This window comes from Nannobrachium achirus (assembly GCF_963921795.1).
Source record: "Nannobrachium achirus genome assembly, chromosome: 1".
NCBI lineage: Eukaryota > Metazoa > Chordata > Actinopteri > Myctophiformes > Myctophidae > Nannobrachium > Nannobrachium achirus.
This window is the reverse complement of record NC_137810.1, coordinates 7,705,162-7,724,074: the sequence shown is the minus strand read 5'-3', so window position 1 is coordinate 7,724,074 and position 18,913 is coordinate 7,705,162. Positions and strand designations below refer to the sequence as shown.

Sequence of the window (18,913 nt, the reverse complement as noted above, 5' to 3'; positions counted from 1 at the left end):
GTTTTCAAAAAGCTTTATACCCTGTATATATTACATGCATATAACGACACAATGTGACATAGATCGACTATTTCTGACAAAGAGATTTGGTGTAAAGAGAGAGAGAGGAATAATGCTAGTTGGGCCAAGAATAGATCCCTGGGGTCAACTAAGTATACAGGGCCTAGGTGTTTTTAAACCCGGTGGTTACTGTATTATGATAGTGTTGCATGCTAAAATTAGGAGAGCTACAATGCGTTGTGAGCTTGCAGGTCTGCCACTTGTTGCCGTGAAACAAAACCTGTTGCTGATTTAAGGTTTTGTTTCCATCGTTCCAAACAGAGCTGGACACCAAAGGCAAGGTGCTGAGGGTCCTGACGGGCATCGTGAAGCTGTGCATGCTGCTGGGATTCCTCTACATGTTCGTGTGTTCCCTGGACGTGCTGAGCTCCGCCTTCCAGCTGGTCGGAGGTAAGCCCCTCCCCGCTTCCTTCCAGGGACATGCTGGGCCCCTGATTCAGCCCGGGAAAAAGAGTTGTAGAAGCCCTCATTGCGCGATATAGAGAGAGATCTCTCTCTATAGCGCTGCTGCTACTCAAAGATTTGCCGTTTCAGATCATGACAAGTGACAAGCCAGTGGGCCAATTACTGTACATGAGTTATATTTCGTCGTTGTCAGGTGGAAACCTTGTATGTCCAAAACCGTTTGTTTTGTATTTATCATTTTAAAAATGATTTAAACTAGTGAAAAAAGCCGATCTACAAGCACACAACGCCTCGCACCGCGAGGCGTTGTGTGCTTGTAGATCTGCTGTTTTCACTACTTTTGTGCAACGGCCTTGTACGGTGAAGCAGGGCTTTGCTTTGCGAAAGAGTTACGAGGTTTCTCTCAAACGGCCGGGAATGAACCGGCCGTTCGGGAGTTGTCCCGCTTTTCCCAATGGCCAGCACGTCCCTGCTTCCTTTCCTTCGGCCAATCAGCTCACGCCAATCCGCACGAGTCCTCCGGGTGATCCCCGTGCAGCATTCCGATTACTACACAGCCCTAGCATACGCGCCGCAACCTAAGAAGATGTTATCATTTTGATAAGGACTGTTGAGTCAAGTGTGTAACACTTATTGCCACACGTTTCTTTCCTTTGATCTGATCTAGTAGACCATATACTGTACCTTTGCTCGTGCCGCGCTGTACCACAGGCCTTACAGCACAAAGAGCCATTATGTAATGGGTTTTTATGGAGCGGTGTTAGCTTGTAGCTCGGCTATTCAAATGGCCAAAATGTATGGTTCTGAAGTAGTTAATGTTTGTTTTGAAACAGCCTAATACTCAAAATCTACAAAGTAACTAAGGTTTCAAATAATTGTAGTGGTACTACTGTAAAAGTACAATATTTGCCTCTGAGGTGTAATGTGGAGTAAAAATAAAAGTACATAAAATTGTACATAAGTACAGTACTTGCACATAGTTACTTTCCACCACTGCTATTATGTAATGGGTTTGTATGGAGCAGGAGTCCTGACATTCAATTAAATTAAATTCATGAAACTTCATTCCAGACACACAGGGTTCATATAGAGTGCATACAATCATTGACCTTCCACGCGTTCCACACGTTCCATACTGGCACTATGCCATCTATAGGGACCTTGAGTAGAATCCTCAGGGCTTCGTTGTAGGCCACTTTAAGCCTCCTCATGCTACTTTTCTTCTACTGAATGTGCACACGTGACATGTTTTGATCACAGCTGTTTTGTATTGAGCGGTATTAGCCTGACATGTTAAGTTGATCATGGTGTGTTAGTATGGAGCAGTAGCCCCTGACATGATTCAATTAAATTAAATTCAAACTTTATTCCAGACACACAGGGGGTCCATAGAGTACATGCTGTACAATCATATACATTAAAAACAAAACTAAAATAAAATCATACCTAGAGGCTGACTCTCCAGTGTTTACGCAGCCAGGATTCCCAGCATTGAGTATATCCTCATTCCTCAATAACACCCAGGATTCATCCAGGCCAGACATGAATCAATAACACATAGAAAGCCTTCTGCCTTAAAAGACAACTTTGTTTTTGTTTTTTTACAAAAAGGGTTCATATTTTAGATTATAAATAGAAAAGAAAAGATGAGTGTTAAAATGTTTTCATTTAAGGCTTTCTATCGTTTTAGCGATTCTAATGATTTTGGTTTCAGTGGGTGGGGGGGGGGGGGGGGGGGGCATGCGTACAAGTGGCTAAATACGGTTGTTTCCTGTTGAGATTGGCAGATTTCACCCAGTTTTTTTCCTCTCACTCACTTGACTTTGTCTGCTGACCTCACTCAGCAACGAAATAAAAAGAGAATAAACTAAAATAAAATATACAATTCACAGGAGGAAAGCAGTGATCACCCCATGATGTGCACTGCAATGTAGTGAGTAAAAAAGAAGAAAAAAAAAGACCTGTGTGACATGATCTCAGGAAATGTGCCAATCTTGATAGGAAACAACGGTATGTCTTTTTAGAATATATGAACCCTTGTTGTAAAAAAAACAAAGTTGTCCTTTACGAGAGCCTCTCATGTGTGGATTCCACATGTTACAAACAAGAGACTGGCACCATGTAGAATGGTGTGAGGTAGAATCATCAGACCTCAGGGCATCATTGTAGGCCACTTTAAGCCTCCTTACATGTTTATGATCGGGGCTGTTTGTATGGAGCGGTGTACGGCTGACATGTTTGTGATCACAGTGTGTTTGTATGGATGGTATTAACCTGACATGTGTTTGATCATAAGGTGTTTGTTCCTGGGTCCTCTCCAGGTAAGGTAGCGGGTGACATCTTCCAGGACAATGCGGTGTTGTCCAACCCTGTGGCGGGCCTGGTGATCGGGGTGTTAGTCACCGTGCTGGTGCAGAGCTCCTCCACCTCATCCTCCATTGTGGTCAGCATGGTGTCCTCTGGACGTAAGCATGCACACACACACACACACACACACACACACACACACACACACACACACACACACACACACACACACACACACACACACACACACACATACGCATGCACGAATGCATACACAAGCACACACGCACACACCCAGTCCACTATGCAGTTACACACAAACAACACAGAGCCATTGTTGTTGGTTGTTTATTAATAGGTTTTGTTCTCACGTGCAGTGTTGGAGGTGAACTCGGCGGTGCCCATCATCATGGGTGCCAACATCGGAACCTCGGTGACCAACACCATCGTGGCCATGATGCAGTCGGGGGATCGAAATGAGTTCCGCAGGTATACATTAGAATTTATACTGGATACTTGTCAAACACAGCAAACGACAACCATGCGCAACGGAAACAACGCCTCAGCTTCCAATAATAGCTGATAGCTGAGCAATACCTTGCTAACCGTTTGGCCCTCCTTTTGAAGAGGCCAGCCATTCGAAGGCCCACTCAGAACCAACTTGTGCACGTGGCCTAAAGCTTCCAAAGGATAAAAAACCACCTAAATCCTGGACGGTCTGCTCTGGCCGATGGTATTTTAGCACTTTGGTTAGGAAGGCCTCCTCTAAGCTGTAATGAAAAGTTAGGAAGGCTTCCTCTAAAAGCTGTAATCAAAAGTAGACCTACATGTATACACAGCCGACCTCAGGAATGAACCTCCCTATGGTTTTCCTTAACAAAAACGACACGCACACACACAGAAACAGGCTCATTGTAAGAAAGGATTCGACACGGACAGTCATGGTGTTTTCTCCCTCCCCAGGGCGTTCGCTGGAGCCACGGTCCACGACTTCTTCAACTGGCTGTCGGTGCTGGTGCTGCTGCCCTTGGAGGTGGCCACGGGGGTCCTGGAGAAGCTCACCAAGCTGATGATCGACTCCTTCAACATCCAGGGAGGGGACAACGCCCCCGACCTGCTCAACGTCATCACCGACCCCCTCACCGACTCCATCATCGAGGTATGCGCTCAGCCATCACAGACACCATCTCTCACAATTTACTGTTTAGGCATTTAGCAGACGCTCTTAATCCAGAGCGATTTACATGATTGATTGATTTTTCTTTATTTTAGTGTCATGCTTCCAAGGAAGCCCAGCCCATATGGACTTACAGGACACTTTTACATTTCATTTAACAAAAACAATTCACAGACATAACAATTCACACAAACAATGATCAAACAAATAACCAACTTTAACACTCAAGCTACTATTTGAAGAGCTGAGACTGTCTTCTACTCCAGGCTAGGGAAACAAAATGTGCCGTCTTAAAGACTTCATAATTAAACAACCATTCTAACTTCTGTCCATCATCTTCCCAGAACAGCTCAGGTTTTCGTTTTTGCATTACATCAAACAATAAGCAGGGCAATACATCAATACATCAACATCAATGCGTCAAATGCATAGAAATATCAATCTAGACAAAAATATCGTAGGTAGACTGAGCACCTAATCAGTAAAAAAGCTTTAAATAAAAACGTAAAAAATGCTATCTAGCTTTCATGTACGGTCATTGGGGTGTGCTACGGTAAGTGCTATGGGCTCTCACTGCGTGATAACTGAGTCTGGCTTGCCCCACTACCATATCTACAGGCACAAGCACATGCTATAAATAACCAATGCACTTTACACACACACACACACACACACACACACACACACACACACACACACACACACACACACACACACACACACACACACACACACACAGACTGCCAACCTGCTGTCATGCTCAAGGACACTTCGACACAAACCACGGAGAAGCCTGGAATCGTACTGGGAACCTTCTAGATTCCAGTGGTGCTGCTCTAGTCTACACCTCCTGAGCTGTGTTTGTGCGATGATGACCCCATCTGTGTGATAAATAATGCAAAGATCTGGTGACAGAACACTAATGTGTCTGGTTTGTTTGCCCCCCCGGCCCCCCCGGCCGTATAGCTGGACAAATCTGTCATCAACGACATCGCTACCGGTGATCCGGCAGCCAGAAACAAGAGTCTGATCAAAGTCTGGTGCAAAACCAGGAAGGAGACGGTAAGGATTCATCACATACTTTTAATCAGGGGCGTCACAAGGGGTAGGAAAGTGGGACTGAGTTACTGGGGCCCAAGGTGGAGGGGCCCCAGTAACTTTAGCTATTGAAAAATAGCAGATATACAAGCTCACAGCGTGGCACCGAGTGCCGCGCTGCGAGCTTGTAGATCTGCTATTTTTGAAAAGTTGTGAAAATGTGTGAAAATCTTTGAATATATGTATTTTTTAAGCGAACATTTCTAACTAAAATTTTGCTTCTGGGGGGGTCCCTGGAACTAAATATTTTGAGATCGGGGTCCGTGGCCAAATACATATCATCTTGGGGGTCCTTGACATAGGTTTCTTGCACACATTTTCACGATTTTTCAAAAATAGCAGATCTACAAGCTCACAGCGCGGCACCGAGTGCCGCGCTGTGAGCTTGTAGATCTGCTATTTTTCAATAGTTAACATTCATGGGGGGCCCGCAGTGAATCCTTGTACCCAGGGCCCAGAATTTGGTGTGACGCCCCTGCTTGTAATTACACACAGTACACATAGGCAGCATACACATGTTGTCAGTTATGATTGACATGTTAGCTGATGCTTCAAATACATGACGGTTTAGTCTGATAACCTTGTTCAGCCTTCTTGCGTTAATGATTGATGCTGCATCTTCTACCCTTCAGTATATAATCATGTTTCATGACATTACTGGACTTAAAGGACCCTTTTTTACAACAAGGGTTCATATTTTAAATTGTAATAAGAGAAAAGATAAGGTGAGCGCTCAAATGTTTTATATGACTTCGATAATTTTAGCACGTTTAGCGATTTTGATTTCAGTGGGTGGGGGCATGCGTACAAGGGGCTAAATATGTCTTTTTAGACACAATAAGCCGGCGATTTCTTTATTACTAGTTACAGTAACACTACTAGCCCCATAAGTGGGGCTTATTGTGGGTAAAACTAAACAGACATATTTAGCCAGTTGTACGCATGCCCCCAGCCACTGAAATAAAAATCATTCAAATCTCTAAATAAAAAGGAGAAAATGAAAACATTTTGACACTCATCCTTTATTTTCTCTAATTACAAGTTAAAATACAAACCCTTTATTAAAAGTCCTTTAATAATGTGATGATTATGGGGAGGATCACAGTCATCATACGGTACGTTGCAGGTCTTGTCTTTGCTCTGCTAAGATTGCTTGATCGCGATTAATGAGTATTTGGTTTTGTATCATCTATTTTTATTGCAGTATCTAACGAACATAACGATCCCCGGGAAGGACAACTGCACGTACGGGGCCCTCTGCTGGGCCGAGGGGCCCAACAACGAGACCTGGTGGACCCAGAGGAATGTGTCCGAAACCATAGGCGTGGAGAAATGTAAGCACCCGGCGATCACACATAGCGTCCACCTGGCAATTAGGATTACCTGATCTGCACCAAAAGCCCTGTGAAATACGAGCGACCCACTCTGCCACCGCACCCCCCCTACCTCCTCCTAAACCCCCCCAGCCACCCAGGCCCTCTCACCGTACCCGGGGACAATGACTACCATTGACTTGTTTAAAGTGGCTCAGCCAATGGCCTCATTTAGCCTCTCTGCCTGCTCAAAGGGTCCATTCACGTTGCCCATCTCGTAGAACCTGAGTCCTGCGTGGCCACTGTTTCCACGTCTCGCTGCCAATTAAAGTAAATACCTTTGTCCTTGGCTCCACAACAGCGGCTCAGCAAAAATAAGTAGAACGTCTATCTTCTGTTTGCTCAGATCAAACCCTGCAGGCCCTGTGGGCCATCATGCTGTCTGTCTGTGTGCCTGCGGTGCTAATAGTGATTCAGGTCCCATTCAAATCAAAGACAGAGATGATTAATTCCCCTGAAACGCCACCGTCTCTGTCCATTTTCTATCAGTTCCATTTATCAGGGAAAGGTTTCTTATGACCTTTTATAGATAGATAGATACCTTTATTTTTCATGAGCCGTCGGTGTGAGGTTATCTGTTGGCTGTAACTATCGTTAGCTGTCCAAAAGGCCTGCCAGGGGTAACGTAATGCACTGCATGCTCGACGGCCGACACATGTCTGAAACACGCGTTGTCTTGTCACCCACCTGTTCCATCCCCTTCACTGGCTTCAGTTGCTTCCAGGGCAGAACACTGGTCATGGCCTGCAAGGCAACCAAACCATGATTCAATCCTACCCTTCCTGCTCACTTAGATCAGATAACACAGGAATGCTGCACAAGCCTTCCCTAAAACACTGTGGACAATGATTTACATGTAAACGCTTCTCCCTCCTGGCTCCCAAACTGTAGAACAAACTCCCCATTGCATTCGGAATTTCACCATAGTCTGAAGACTATAGCCTACTTTTGCAGTAAATTGCCTATACGTAGCAAGATTCTAGGTTCATTCTTTACTTGATGCTAGTTTCATCAAGGCACTACAATGACTACATTTTAAGGCTGGACAATATATCGAAAATGTATCGATATCGAGGTATCAACATGCGAGGTATACGTATCAACAAAGACGGCTTAAAATGAGGTATTGGTGTATGTGTCAAATGAATTAACAGACACATTTTGCATGCACGTAGCACATGCAAAAAAGCAGTCCATCTGTAACCAGGTGTGGTTTTTGGAAAATTGAAATAAGGCATTTAATTTCTTTATTCTACAGTATGTGTACTGTGCAGTGTGCATGCATGGACATGCTATTAATTTTCTGGGTTAGGCAGGCAGTTGGACCTAAAGCAGAAAAACATTCAAAACTATATAATGCAATTGTTTTTACAAATATCGTGAGTAATTTCGATATTGATGTATTCAACAACGTTACTTATCGAATATCGAAGGTTTTCCTAATATCGCCCAGCCTTACTACATTGGTCTCTCTGCACAATGTGAGTAGTTCAGTTACATACTCTCACTCACTAAGTCCATGCCTACTAAATGGTGACTGTTTCCCGCAGGTTCTCATATCTTCGCCAACGCCAACCTGCCCGACCTGGCCGTGGGTCTCATCCTGCTGGGCTTCTCCTTGCTGGTCCTCTGCTCTTGCCTCATCCTCATCGTCAAGCTGCTCAACTCCATGCTGAAGGGCCAGGTGGCCGTGGTCATCAAGAAGGTGCTCAACACAGGTACGTGCATAGACAGGGGTGTCGCACCAAATTCTGGGCCCTGGGTACAAGGATTCACTGCATGAATGTTCTTCATATGGGGGGGGGGGGAATATTTCATATCCTTCTAAGGTTTTTTCGAAAAGTTTCTATGTCAGTGGTGCTCAAACTTCTTCATGTGAGGGACCCCCAAAATGATATGTATTTGGCCAGGGACCCCCCATCTCAAAATATTTACTTCAGGGACCCCCAGAAGCAAAATTTGAGTTACAAATGTTTGCTTAAAAAATACATATATTCAAAGATTTGCACACATTTTCACTACTTTTTAAAAATAGTAGATCTACAAGCTCGCAGCGTGGCACCCATCTTTTTTCAATAGTTAAAGTATAAAATAATTAAGGCCCCTCCACCTCGGGCCCTAGTAACTCAGTCCCACTTTTCCCCCCCTTGTGACGCCCTTGGACACTGACGAGGGTGGAGAGCGGTTTGTTTGCTTGCTCATTCCTTTACCTCGTCACCAGACTTTTATCTTCGCACAAGCAGCAAAAGCCTGGTAAAGAACTGCAGATGAATGGGCCTATTATGGTGGTATGTTTTTTTTTTTTTTCCGACAAACCACAACATGATTTTCATGCCCTGGGAATGTAAACAGATGTACACAAACACATACTATAGGAGGATAAATGGTTAATTTATACAGCTCAACGCCTTCATCCAAAGTACCTGACAACGTGCATTACATTCACCCATTCTCTCCCACACATTCACATACAGTACACATTCACAGATGGCAGATGAAACCATGCAAAACACCAACCTGCTGTCTTGCTCAAAGACACTTTGACACTAACCAGGGGAAGCCGGGAATCGAGCATCAACATAACTTTCTTGGGCTCAGAGTTATGGGGGTCCTTGAAATAAAAAAAATAAAAAAAACGTTTGAGAACCACCTGCGTAGTCACTTTCAGTTGCAGTTCTCAGCTCAGCGACAGCCGTATACTCATTCCTGTTCGATAGTCAGCACATCTGTCTTGTGTGGTGATGCTTGATGAGCAACACAGGTAAAGTGTCTCTGTCTGTCGCCTCTATAACTCACCTCCAGGCGCATCAGTCCTGCTGTGTGACAGAGAGAGATCAGGCACAAATGCTGTTCACAGTGTTCAGTCAAATCTGCAAATGTTACTTTATAAGAGTTTGAATCTTTGCCCTGTAAGAGTTCAACTCAAATTGCAGATGTAGTTGTTTTAGGAATTCACCTTTAGTGCTGTGTGGTCCAAGTGTATGATTGATTGATTGATTGATTGATTGATTGATTGATTGAATAATTTATCAGAAATGTAAACAGTACATGGTACAGTCAGACATTAAGGCTAAACGTTTAGCCTTAATGTCCCCAGGATGTTTTTGTGTTATCCTTTTAGCCTAAAGCATAGTCCTGATGGGGACTTGTTTCCATTGGGGTCCTATGTATTCAATTCATTAACATAGTTTAAAAGTAACAACACAATAATACAACAAATACAAAACACTGTATTATGTACAAAGCAGGGGAAAAACAACAGCAGTGAATGACACCTCCTTTCTATGGAAATGTGAATTTATCTCATGATGGTTCCTGCTGCTTTCACTTCACCTGGTGTTGTGTTGTTTTGTTTTTGTCCAGACTTCCCCTTCCCCTTCGGCTGGGTCACCGGTTACATCGCCATCGTGGTGGGAGCGGGGATGACCTTCATTGTCCAGAGCAGCTCTGTGTTCACCTCAGCCATAACTCCCCTCGTCGGTAGGTTCACTGTGTTCACCTCAGCCATAACTCCCCTTGTCGGTAGGTTCACTCTGTCTTCACCTCAGCCATAACTCCCCTCGTCGGTAGGTTCACTCCTCACCTCAGCCATAACTCCCCTCGTTGGTAGGTTTACTCTGTGTTCACCTCAGCCATAACTCCCCTCGTCGGTAGGTTCACTCCTCACCTCAGCCATAACTCCCCTCGTTGGTAGATTCCTCAGCCATAACTCCCCTCGTTGGTAGGTTCACTCATCACCTCAGCCATAACTCCCCTCGTCGGTAGGTTCACTCCTCACCTCAGCCATAACTCCTCTCGTCGGTAGGTTCACTCTGTGTTCACCTCAGCCATAACTCCCCTCGTCGGTAGGTTCACTCCTCACATCCTCTCAATCATGTAAATACATTGTTTTTGAGATCCAAGTTCATATAGAGGCTACTGTATGCGCGTGACAACATCATACCTGGAAGTCTACTGAGTGGCAGAAAACTACTTTCTGGCCTTGACAGCCCGTCGGTACATCCAAACGGAAAAGGTCATATCTGATTGTATTAAACAATGCTAAACTCACCACCAACATTGCAGATGTAGGGTATGGAAAGCTTGAATTATCCTCTTTCTATCTGCAAAGTTCTTGTTTCAAGAAAATGTTATGAGCTATTTTCTGTCAAAGCAGTTGATTATTTTTCTAAATGACTTTGGAGTTTGGAAGTGCTAATTTTCAATAACACGTCCAGCTGCCTCCTACATTATGCAACTTAGATAAACAGATGATACGAAGGACTGTTGAGTGATTTCCAACGAGCCAAACTCCAATGCTCCATGCTGCTCGGTTTAGATGAGGGGGGCATGTCCCTGTGGAGAAGTGACTGATGTGCATACTCTATAGATTCAAGATTCCATACATGGGTCAATGTTTTTAATAACAATGCCATCCTAACTTGTCGTCCCATCAGGTATTGGTGTCATCAGCCTGGAGAGAGCCTACCCTCTGACTCTTGGCTCAAACATTGGTACAACAACCACAGCTATCCTGGCTGCCATGGCGGCCCCTGGGGAAACTCTAGCCAACTCATTACAGGTCAGTCACCACAAAGAGTTGCTGCTTGCGTCACATGCATGTCGTTCTTTGGTGAATGATGATGACCAATGTCAATCTGGTTTGGAATCAGGTTCAACTTCATACCTCTCATGAATTGAATGAAAACATGCATTACAAGACAAAATATCTAACATCAAAAGTATCAAATAAAACATGAAGTGTACTAAAAAAATAAGGGCAGAGTACCAAAGACTCTTATGCAATTAAAGACATCACGTAGCAGCATATATCTAATGTGGTTCAGTCATAAATGTCATAGTGTCAGATTAATGGGTGCTTATTGCATATCGTCTCTGTCCAAAACTGTTACTGTTTTCAGGATTCAAATTCAAAAGTATCAAAAGTTGCAGATTGACAAGCTCAAAACGCTTCTGGATCTGTTACTTTTGATGCTTTAGTGTGATGCTGTAGTATGATGAAGTTAAATTAATTTACCAAAAAAACTAACATTTAAAACATGCAGATAAGAGGATATTACTGACATGGTTCAGCATCTATTCAGCATCCTGAAGGCCTGTTTGTGGAAACCATCTGAATAGGAGCTGAATGACAGCTGATTACAGCTGAGACGGGCGAGACTCTTGTGTCCTGCATGGAATAACGTCTTTGATGATATCTTTTTGTGTCGCCCTCGTTATTCAGATCGCGCTCTGTCACTTCTTCTTCAACATCATGGGCATCATGCTGTGGTACCCCATCCCCTTCACACGGATCCCCATCCGGCTGGCGCGGGGCCTGGGCAACCACACGGCCAAGTACCGCTGGTTCGCCGCCCTCTACCTCATCGTGTGCTTCCTGATCATGCCGCTGACCGTCTTCGGTCTGTCCGTGGCCGGCTGGAAGGTGCTGGTGGGCGTCGCCGTGCCATTCGTCACCCTGGTGGTCTTCATCATCGTGGTCAACTTGATGCAGTCGCGCTGCCCCCGCTTCCTTCCCAGCGGCCTGCGCACCTGGGACTTCCTGCCACTGCCGCTGCACTCCATGGAGCCCTGGGACTCGGTGGTGCGGGGCTGCCTGCGCTGCTGCTGCAAGCACAAGGGCTGCTGCGGCTGCTGCTGCAAGTGCTGCAAGTGCAAGGAAAAGGAGGAGGACGAGGAGATGGGCAAGGACGGCAGGAAGAAGAGCCTGGAGATGTACGACAACCCGGCCCTGGACGCCGAAGACACGCCCAAGGAGGTGACCAAAGCCACGCACCTTTAAACTTCCTGGAACTTGTTAGCAACGCACCTTTAACTTCCTGGAAATTGTTAGCGACATAGCTTTAACTTCCTGGAAATGTTGGTGATGTGCCTGTAACTTCCTGGAGGTGTTAGCGATGCACCTGTAACTTCCTGGAACTGTTAGCGATGCAGCCAAAGCAACACAACCTTTGACTTCCTGGAACTTGTTAGCGACGCACAGTGAAATGTCCTCTGAGCATATATAAAAATGGACCCTTATCCATTTGTTCCTTATATCCCTGAGTCATGTCACACTATGAACATGTACAACATGTAACCACTGCACATTCATGGACCCATATCCATCTGTTCCTTATTTTCTGAGTAGTAGTTTAACTAACTCTGAGTATGTACAAAGTATGACCTAATAATAATATTTCTACATGCTCAGAGTTGTAAATGGATGAATTAACACTGGATCTTACTGTACTATTATGCAGACGACATCAACAATAAAATGGATACCTCGCACTCTGCCACTTGCACATTCCAGAGAAAGTATTTAATAGGAGCAATGTTTCGGTCGTTTAAACCTTCTTCGACCGAAACGTTGCTCCTTAAACACCGTCTCTTGAACATGCAAGTGGCAGTCTGCATGTGCGGGTATATCTTTTTTTGTTGATGTTGTCTACTGTTTGTTTCCTTATAGGCACCTACTTTTAAAGATATCTGGGTGTGCAAAATATATTTTTCACTGTACTATATGTGTGTGTAAACTACCTATTTGTAATTAGTTCCACTTTTCTCAGGCTGCAGTACATAACGTCGATTCTCCCTGTCCTTGTCCTGGATTGTATTTGTTGCACTACAAAAAAAAAACGATGGCCTTGGTGGCGACACGACATCACCACCAGTGTTGTGTTAAACACTGTATTTGTTTGTTTGTTTGTTTGTGAGCCACGGATTGTGATGAGGTTTTACCGTTGATTGTGGTTTTGGTCCCTGACTCACCGTCTGTAAAGCCGTCCTATCAAATCCTCCCACTTTGCAGGATGTGTTGTAATTGACTGCGGTTCGGCTCTGAAACCACGGCCCCCTTCAGAATGTTTTGACCGTGGTTTATGTTTTTGAGTTTGTTGTGTATACTAGCGCTGTAGTTTGAACCTTTTGTCGCACAATGTCTTCATGATGTAGAACTTAAACTATTTTGTTTATTATTCAGTATTTAAGAGAGTCTATGATATTTTGTAAATAAAGAAATTATTATTTGTAAAGTTGTGTTTCACACTGGGCTGCAATTATTAACCACTTACACACTATTAGTAGGCCTATATCTAGTTGGCCACAGTCCCCCAGGGATGTACTTGGTACGCTCCTTTTGTCCATTTACACTTAAGTCTTATAGCAGAAAACAGCAGATCTACAAGCTTTGTGCTCTGCTCACTGAATGTTCACACCAGAATAGGGACTCTAGGCTGGTTAAATTACTTGTGTCCATTACGTGGTCATTACAAGACCGAGGAAAACGATGCCTGAATATCTTGGAATTCAAATGATGTAGTAATGAATGAAAGGAGCAGTAATGCAATAAGCACACTTACAGATACATACACTGTACAGATATCGTCTCTGTTGAAAGGAAAACCTCATAGGCCTATGTCCAAAATTTTCACTTTTCAGGAATCAAATTCAATAACAGTAAAAGTAGCAGATCTACAAGCTCAAAACGTGTCGCTTGCGTTTCGAGCTCGTAGATCTGCTACTTTTGAATACTTTTGAATGTGATGCTGTGGCCTAGTAGAGGGTAAAAAAATATATATATATGAAGATAAGAGGTTTCTGCCCGACAGCAACGATATAAGGTCAAGGGTGAGGGCATTTTATTGCCGCTATAGCCAGCTGTGAGTATTAACTGGTTCCCGGAGGCGTATCGTATCTGAGGCCTATCTGTAAAGAGAGGACTTTGACTGGACAGGACATTCTGACCTGATGATCTCCGTATAGGGCAGAGCTGTGGAGCGGCCCACACACTCTCTCCTTGTCTTGTTCTCCACACCGTCCGCAAAAAGGCCTCTATCTTCATTTATGGCCTCGATTAGCAAACACTCGAGTCCACTCTCTCTCCCCTCGGAGGCAGGGGCGTCACACCAAATTCTGGGCCCTGGGTACAAGGATTCACTGCGGGCTCCCCATGAATGTTAACTATTGAAAAATAGCAGATATACAAGCTCACAGCGCGGCACCGAGTGCCGCGCTGCGAGCTTGTAGATCTGCTATTTTTGAAAAATCTTGAAAATATGTTCCAAGAAACCTATGTTTCCATGTCAGTGATGCTCAAACTTTTTCATGTGAAGGACCCCCCATCTCAAAATATTTAGTTCCAGGGACCCCCCCAGAAGCAAAATTTGAGTTACAAATGTTCACTTAAAAAATACATATATTCAAAGATTTGCGCACATTTTCACGACTTTTCAAAAATAGCAGATCTACAAGCTCGCAGCGCGGCACTCGGTGCCGCGCTGTGAGCTTGTATATCTGCTATTTTTCAATAGCTAAAGTTACTAGGGCCCCTCCACCTTGGGCCCTGGTAACTCAGTCCCAGTTTCCTACCCCTTGTGACGCCCCTGCTCGGAGGTTTCACTAACGACTTTGATTCTTTATGGTTATATTGCCCACTGACACTGACGATTGTTGAGCTCCAGTCCAGCCTTGCTTTAATGACCGGTGGACACATGCTGCCAGTTATGTAATGGAAAGCACGCTGTGTATTAGTGACAATCTATATTATACAATACAGTGAGCATTATTCCATTAAGACATGGAACACAATATTACTTTAACCATCATTTTTATGCTTTTGCTATTGAAAAATAGCAGATATACAAGCTCACAAGAGCGGTACTCGGTGCCGCACTACAAGATTGTAGATCTGCTATTTCTTTTAAATCATGACAATTTGAGGAAGTCTTTGAATATTATTGACCCAATTCTATAATGTCTCCTAAATTCTAATCCATAAAGTTTATAAGTCAGTGGTGCTCAAACTCTTTCATGTCAATGACCCGCAAAATGATATGGATTTGGCCACTGACCCCATCTCAAAATATTTAGTTCCAGGGACCCAGAAGCAAGATTTGAGTTACAAATGTCGCATTCCTTAGACAACAATTCGATGACTGGGACATCGGTCAATAGGAGACTAAAGGGCTGTATTTTGATTGTCTTAAGTACCAGGTCTTATGCCTTTGTAACTTAAAGGCCTGTCCATACTGTCTCCGACCACCAAACTTTTCATCTGAGAGTTCCGACTTTCCAATGTGCAGCTTTCCAAACTCTAATTCGGGGCAATGCTTTTAAGAAGATGCAAGTGATGTTATTTTGTAGTTGAACCGGACCTTTCTGACGAAAAGTTCAGTGGTCGGAGACAGTATGGACAGGCCTTTATTTTAGGCATAAGAGCTGGTACTTAAAGGGATCCCTGGCTAATACGACAAATATGCCTTAATACATTATAATTGTCCTCTATAAATACAATGTAAAATTGAAGTCTTCATGGGGTGTGTAATTGATAGAAAATAAGTAATTGTTTAGGCTACTACTCGTTTCATATGCAGTAGAAGTAGTTCATATTTAATCATCCAATATAATCAATGCCATGTTTACACATTTGCAGTGGTGGTCATGAGATTCTGTATTTAATCATCTAAAAAGTATTCGGCAACATAACTAGTTACTACTGCTGCTAAATCATTGAGTAAAAAGTATAATATGCTGTATGTCTATAGAGTGGAGTAGAAGTATCCTGTGCCAAAAGATGGAAATAATAAAGTAGAGTAAAAGTACTTCACTTGTACTTCAGTAAGTACTTAGCTACTTTCCACCACAGCACATTTGCAGGTGTCAGCTAGTTTACTCGTGGGTAGTTTTGGGTACGCTAGCTGAAATCATATCTCTACATTAGCGCTTCCAGGGAGTCCATCAGTATGCCATGGCCATACTGTACGGCTGGGCGGCCTCCAGAGACAGGGAATTAAGTCCAAGGCGTGTCCCATCATTAAACTAGTCTTGCATGTGAAGGTGAAAGAGACATTCATTCAGAACTTAAGGTACAGGTTCAGCTGAGGAGAGGCCAGGCCAAGCCGAAGTACACGTAAGCAGACATGAGACTCTAAACAGAGGCAGAGATGAGTTCCACTGATGTGAGACCTTTCATGGATTTCACACTTGTGGAATGAAATAATATTGTGATATAAAAGCATTACATTAACATTACTTAAGCCCTGTTTTGATGGTGTCACACACTGACAATAAATCAATAATGAAGACGTGAGCAAAATGGGAATGCCAGGGTGAAAGTGGTTAGCTAACAACGTGGTTCTCAAACTTTTTCATATCAGGGACCCCCAAATGGATTAGCCTGAGGTCCTACATTTGAAAAGATATGCCAGGAGACCCCCAGACGAGAATTTTTTTTTTCAGCCATAGCAATGATTGAGCAATGAAAAGTTTTACATGGTAAAATCATCAGCGTTCATTTAACGACAGAGAGTGTACAAATGGCATCCCTGAACGGTGTCTGTGCCAGATTTGGTGCCAATCAGAGAAACAGTGTGCCCCCAGGGGCCCCTAGGGGCCACACATGGACCTTATTGTTGCTGTTGTGATGGCAGACCCCTGAACAGCGTTTGTGGCAAATTTGGTATGGATGGTGTGGCCATTCTGAACAGTGTTTGTGGCAAGTTTCGTGTGGATCGGAGCGACGGTGCACCTGTGGCAGTCAGGAGCCCCTAGGGGCCACACGCTGTCCTTGGTGTAGCTATTGTGATGGCAGTGTACATTTTTTGTGGCACGTTTGGTGCAGATATGGAGTGTCGGTGCGCCTCACAGGTACGCATTTTAAGTTTCTGACATCCACCCACCGACTCGCTGTCAGTTGACCCTTTATGAAATTTTTATATACTGTAGGTAAGGGATAACATGTGGCTGAGTGGTCGGTATGGATAAATAAAATCCCGACAGGCTGAAGGGATTTTTATTTCTCCATAACGACCGCCAAAATTCACACAGTGCAGGACATGCTCTGAGCCTTTGATTAGGCAGCGGCCTGTTATAGAGTGGAGCAGTCTGTTATCAAGAAATACATGTAACACACCGCTGATTTCAGCCATTGACCAATCAGAATCAAGCATTCAACCAAGCCGTGTAATAAAATATTTCATAACTTTTGATGAACAAACAAATCATGTTTCTAGTGTTAATTGTTTGTGTGTTGATTATATTTACTGCCGGCTCGGCAACAAATTGCCCCTTGTTAATGATAAAGTTCACCGTGACCATAAACACGCCCTGATAATATATATTGGGTGTTTCCTACTGTAGTTTGAAGATTACTCTAATTGGTCATTAGGCGATATAAGTAGTTTTGATGGCACAGCTTGTGATAGTAACCGATCATTTTATTGACTTACACCCAGTGGAGGTGTCCCATATTACGGCCCCTATCGGTAGCCTCGCAACAGCCAGACTCTCCCAGGGGAGACGTCCATAGACATCATTACGATGATGTAGTTACTCACTTTGACTGAGGGGTCCAGTTAGTAGCCACCAGCGCACCAAAACATCATCGGCAGAACAGCAAATACGTCTTTTCCAGACAAAAAATCCAAAAGTGCAAACTGTTGTTCTTTTTTAAGTTCTGAGATGCCGTTGATTTCAGCTAAAACTTTGTTTAATGCAGCTTTTATTTGCGTTTTTTGAACTCGCGTTGTGTATGTGGGCCGCCATGTTTGTTTACAAAATCTGAGCGGTGCAGCAGCCGCTCGACCAATCAGGAGCGGTGTGAGGCGGGTCACTCCAAATGCAGCCATTTGATTGGAAATTCGAAAATAAGTTCTCATAATGAGACTCTATGGGAGGGACACCAGACCGAGAACATTGGTGATGACGTAGCTCGGGATGGCCTGCGAGGCTTCCTAGTCGGTGCCAGACCAATACCATGACATTCTGTAGAGTAGTTTAAAGATACCACGCACAGTGGCATGTTGGACCATGGGAAGACATACTTATATAAAAGCAGGAAACATATGGTCGATAAATTGATCCTGAGACGGACAGGGCAGACTAACGCTAGTGCATGGGAGCTGGTGGTGATTTAACTCAGAGGGAGTTTAAGATGCATGGCATGAAGCCGTGGCGTGGAAATCTATGCTAAGATGAACTCCGGCCTCACGGTATGGACAGAGCGTCCTGTCCTGTCCTCTCCTCTCCTCTCTGCCATACAGTTATGTGTTGATGAAGTTACGTTATGTTGCAGCTGAGTGGGCAGTTTGGAGACGGTGCAGGTCAGCCGTCTCTCTCTCTTCTCAGTCTGGGATTGTTGTTGTTACAGTGCAGTTTGTGAAGTGCTGAGTCAGCTGTTTCAGGGCTAATGGGGTCAAGCAGCCGTCCCGTCCCACACCTGCATGCCCGGCCCACTGTTATTGCGATCGATCGGGGGCGGGGGCTTATGACTTGTAAGATAAGATCAACCTTTATTGATTCCACATGGAGAGGTGACGTAGCATCAGAAACAGTGAGAGTGGAACATGGGACAGCTGGACAGGTTCAGGCAAAACTAGGCAGATAAGAATAAAGACAAATAAAGATGATAGGAGTTCAAGGTACCAGACATAGAGTACGGCTTATGAATCATTTAGACAAGGGGAGATAAATGTACATTTCCATCAATTTTTTTTTTTTTTTTCCTTTTTCT

General features: G+C 44.0%; 1 protein-coding gene across 1 annotated transcript; it reads left to right on the top strand.

Moving 5' to 3' along the window:
• The first annotated feature begins 376 nt into the window (after positions 1-376).
• Positions 377-12,273, top strand: slc34a2b (solute carrier family 34 member 2b). The gene is made up of 10 exons (XM_080722808.1): positions 377-450; positions 2,787-2,930; positions 3,150-3,261; positions 3,736-3,931; positions 4,916-5,011; positions 6,252-6,381; positions 7,971-8,138; positions 9,784-9,900; positions 10,857-10,981; positions 11,645-12,273. The coding sequence occupies exons 1-10, from the start codon at positions 378-380 to the stop codon at positions 12,200-12,202; spliced, it is 1,719 nt and encodes a 572-aa protein (XP_080578934.1). The 5' UTR covers position 377; the 3' UTR covers positions 12,203-12,273.
• Positions 12,274-18,913: the final 6,640 nt, after the last annotated feature.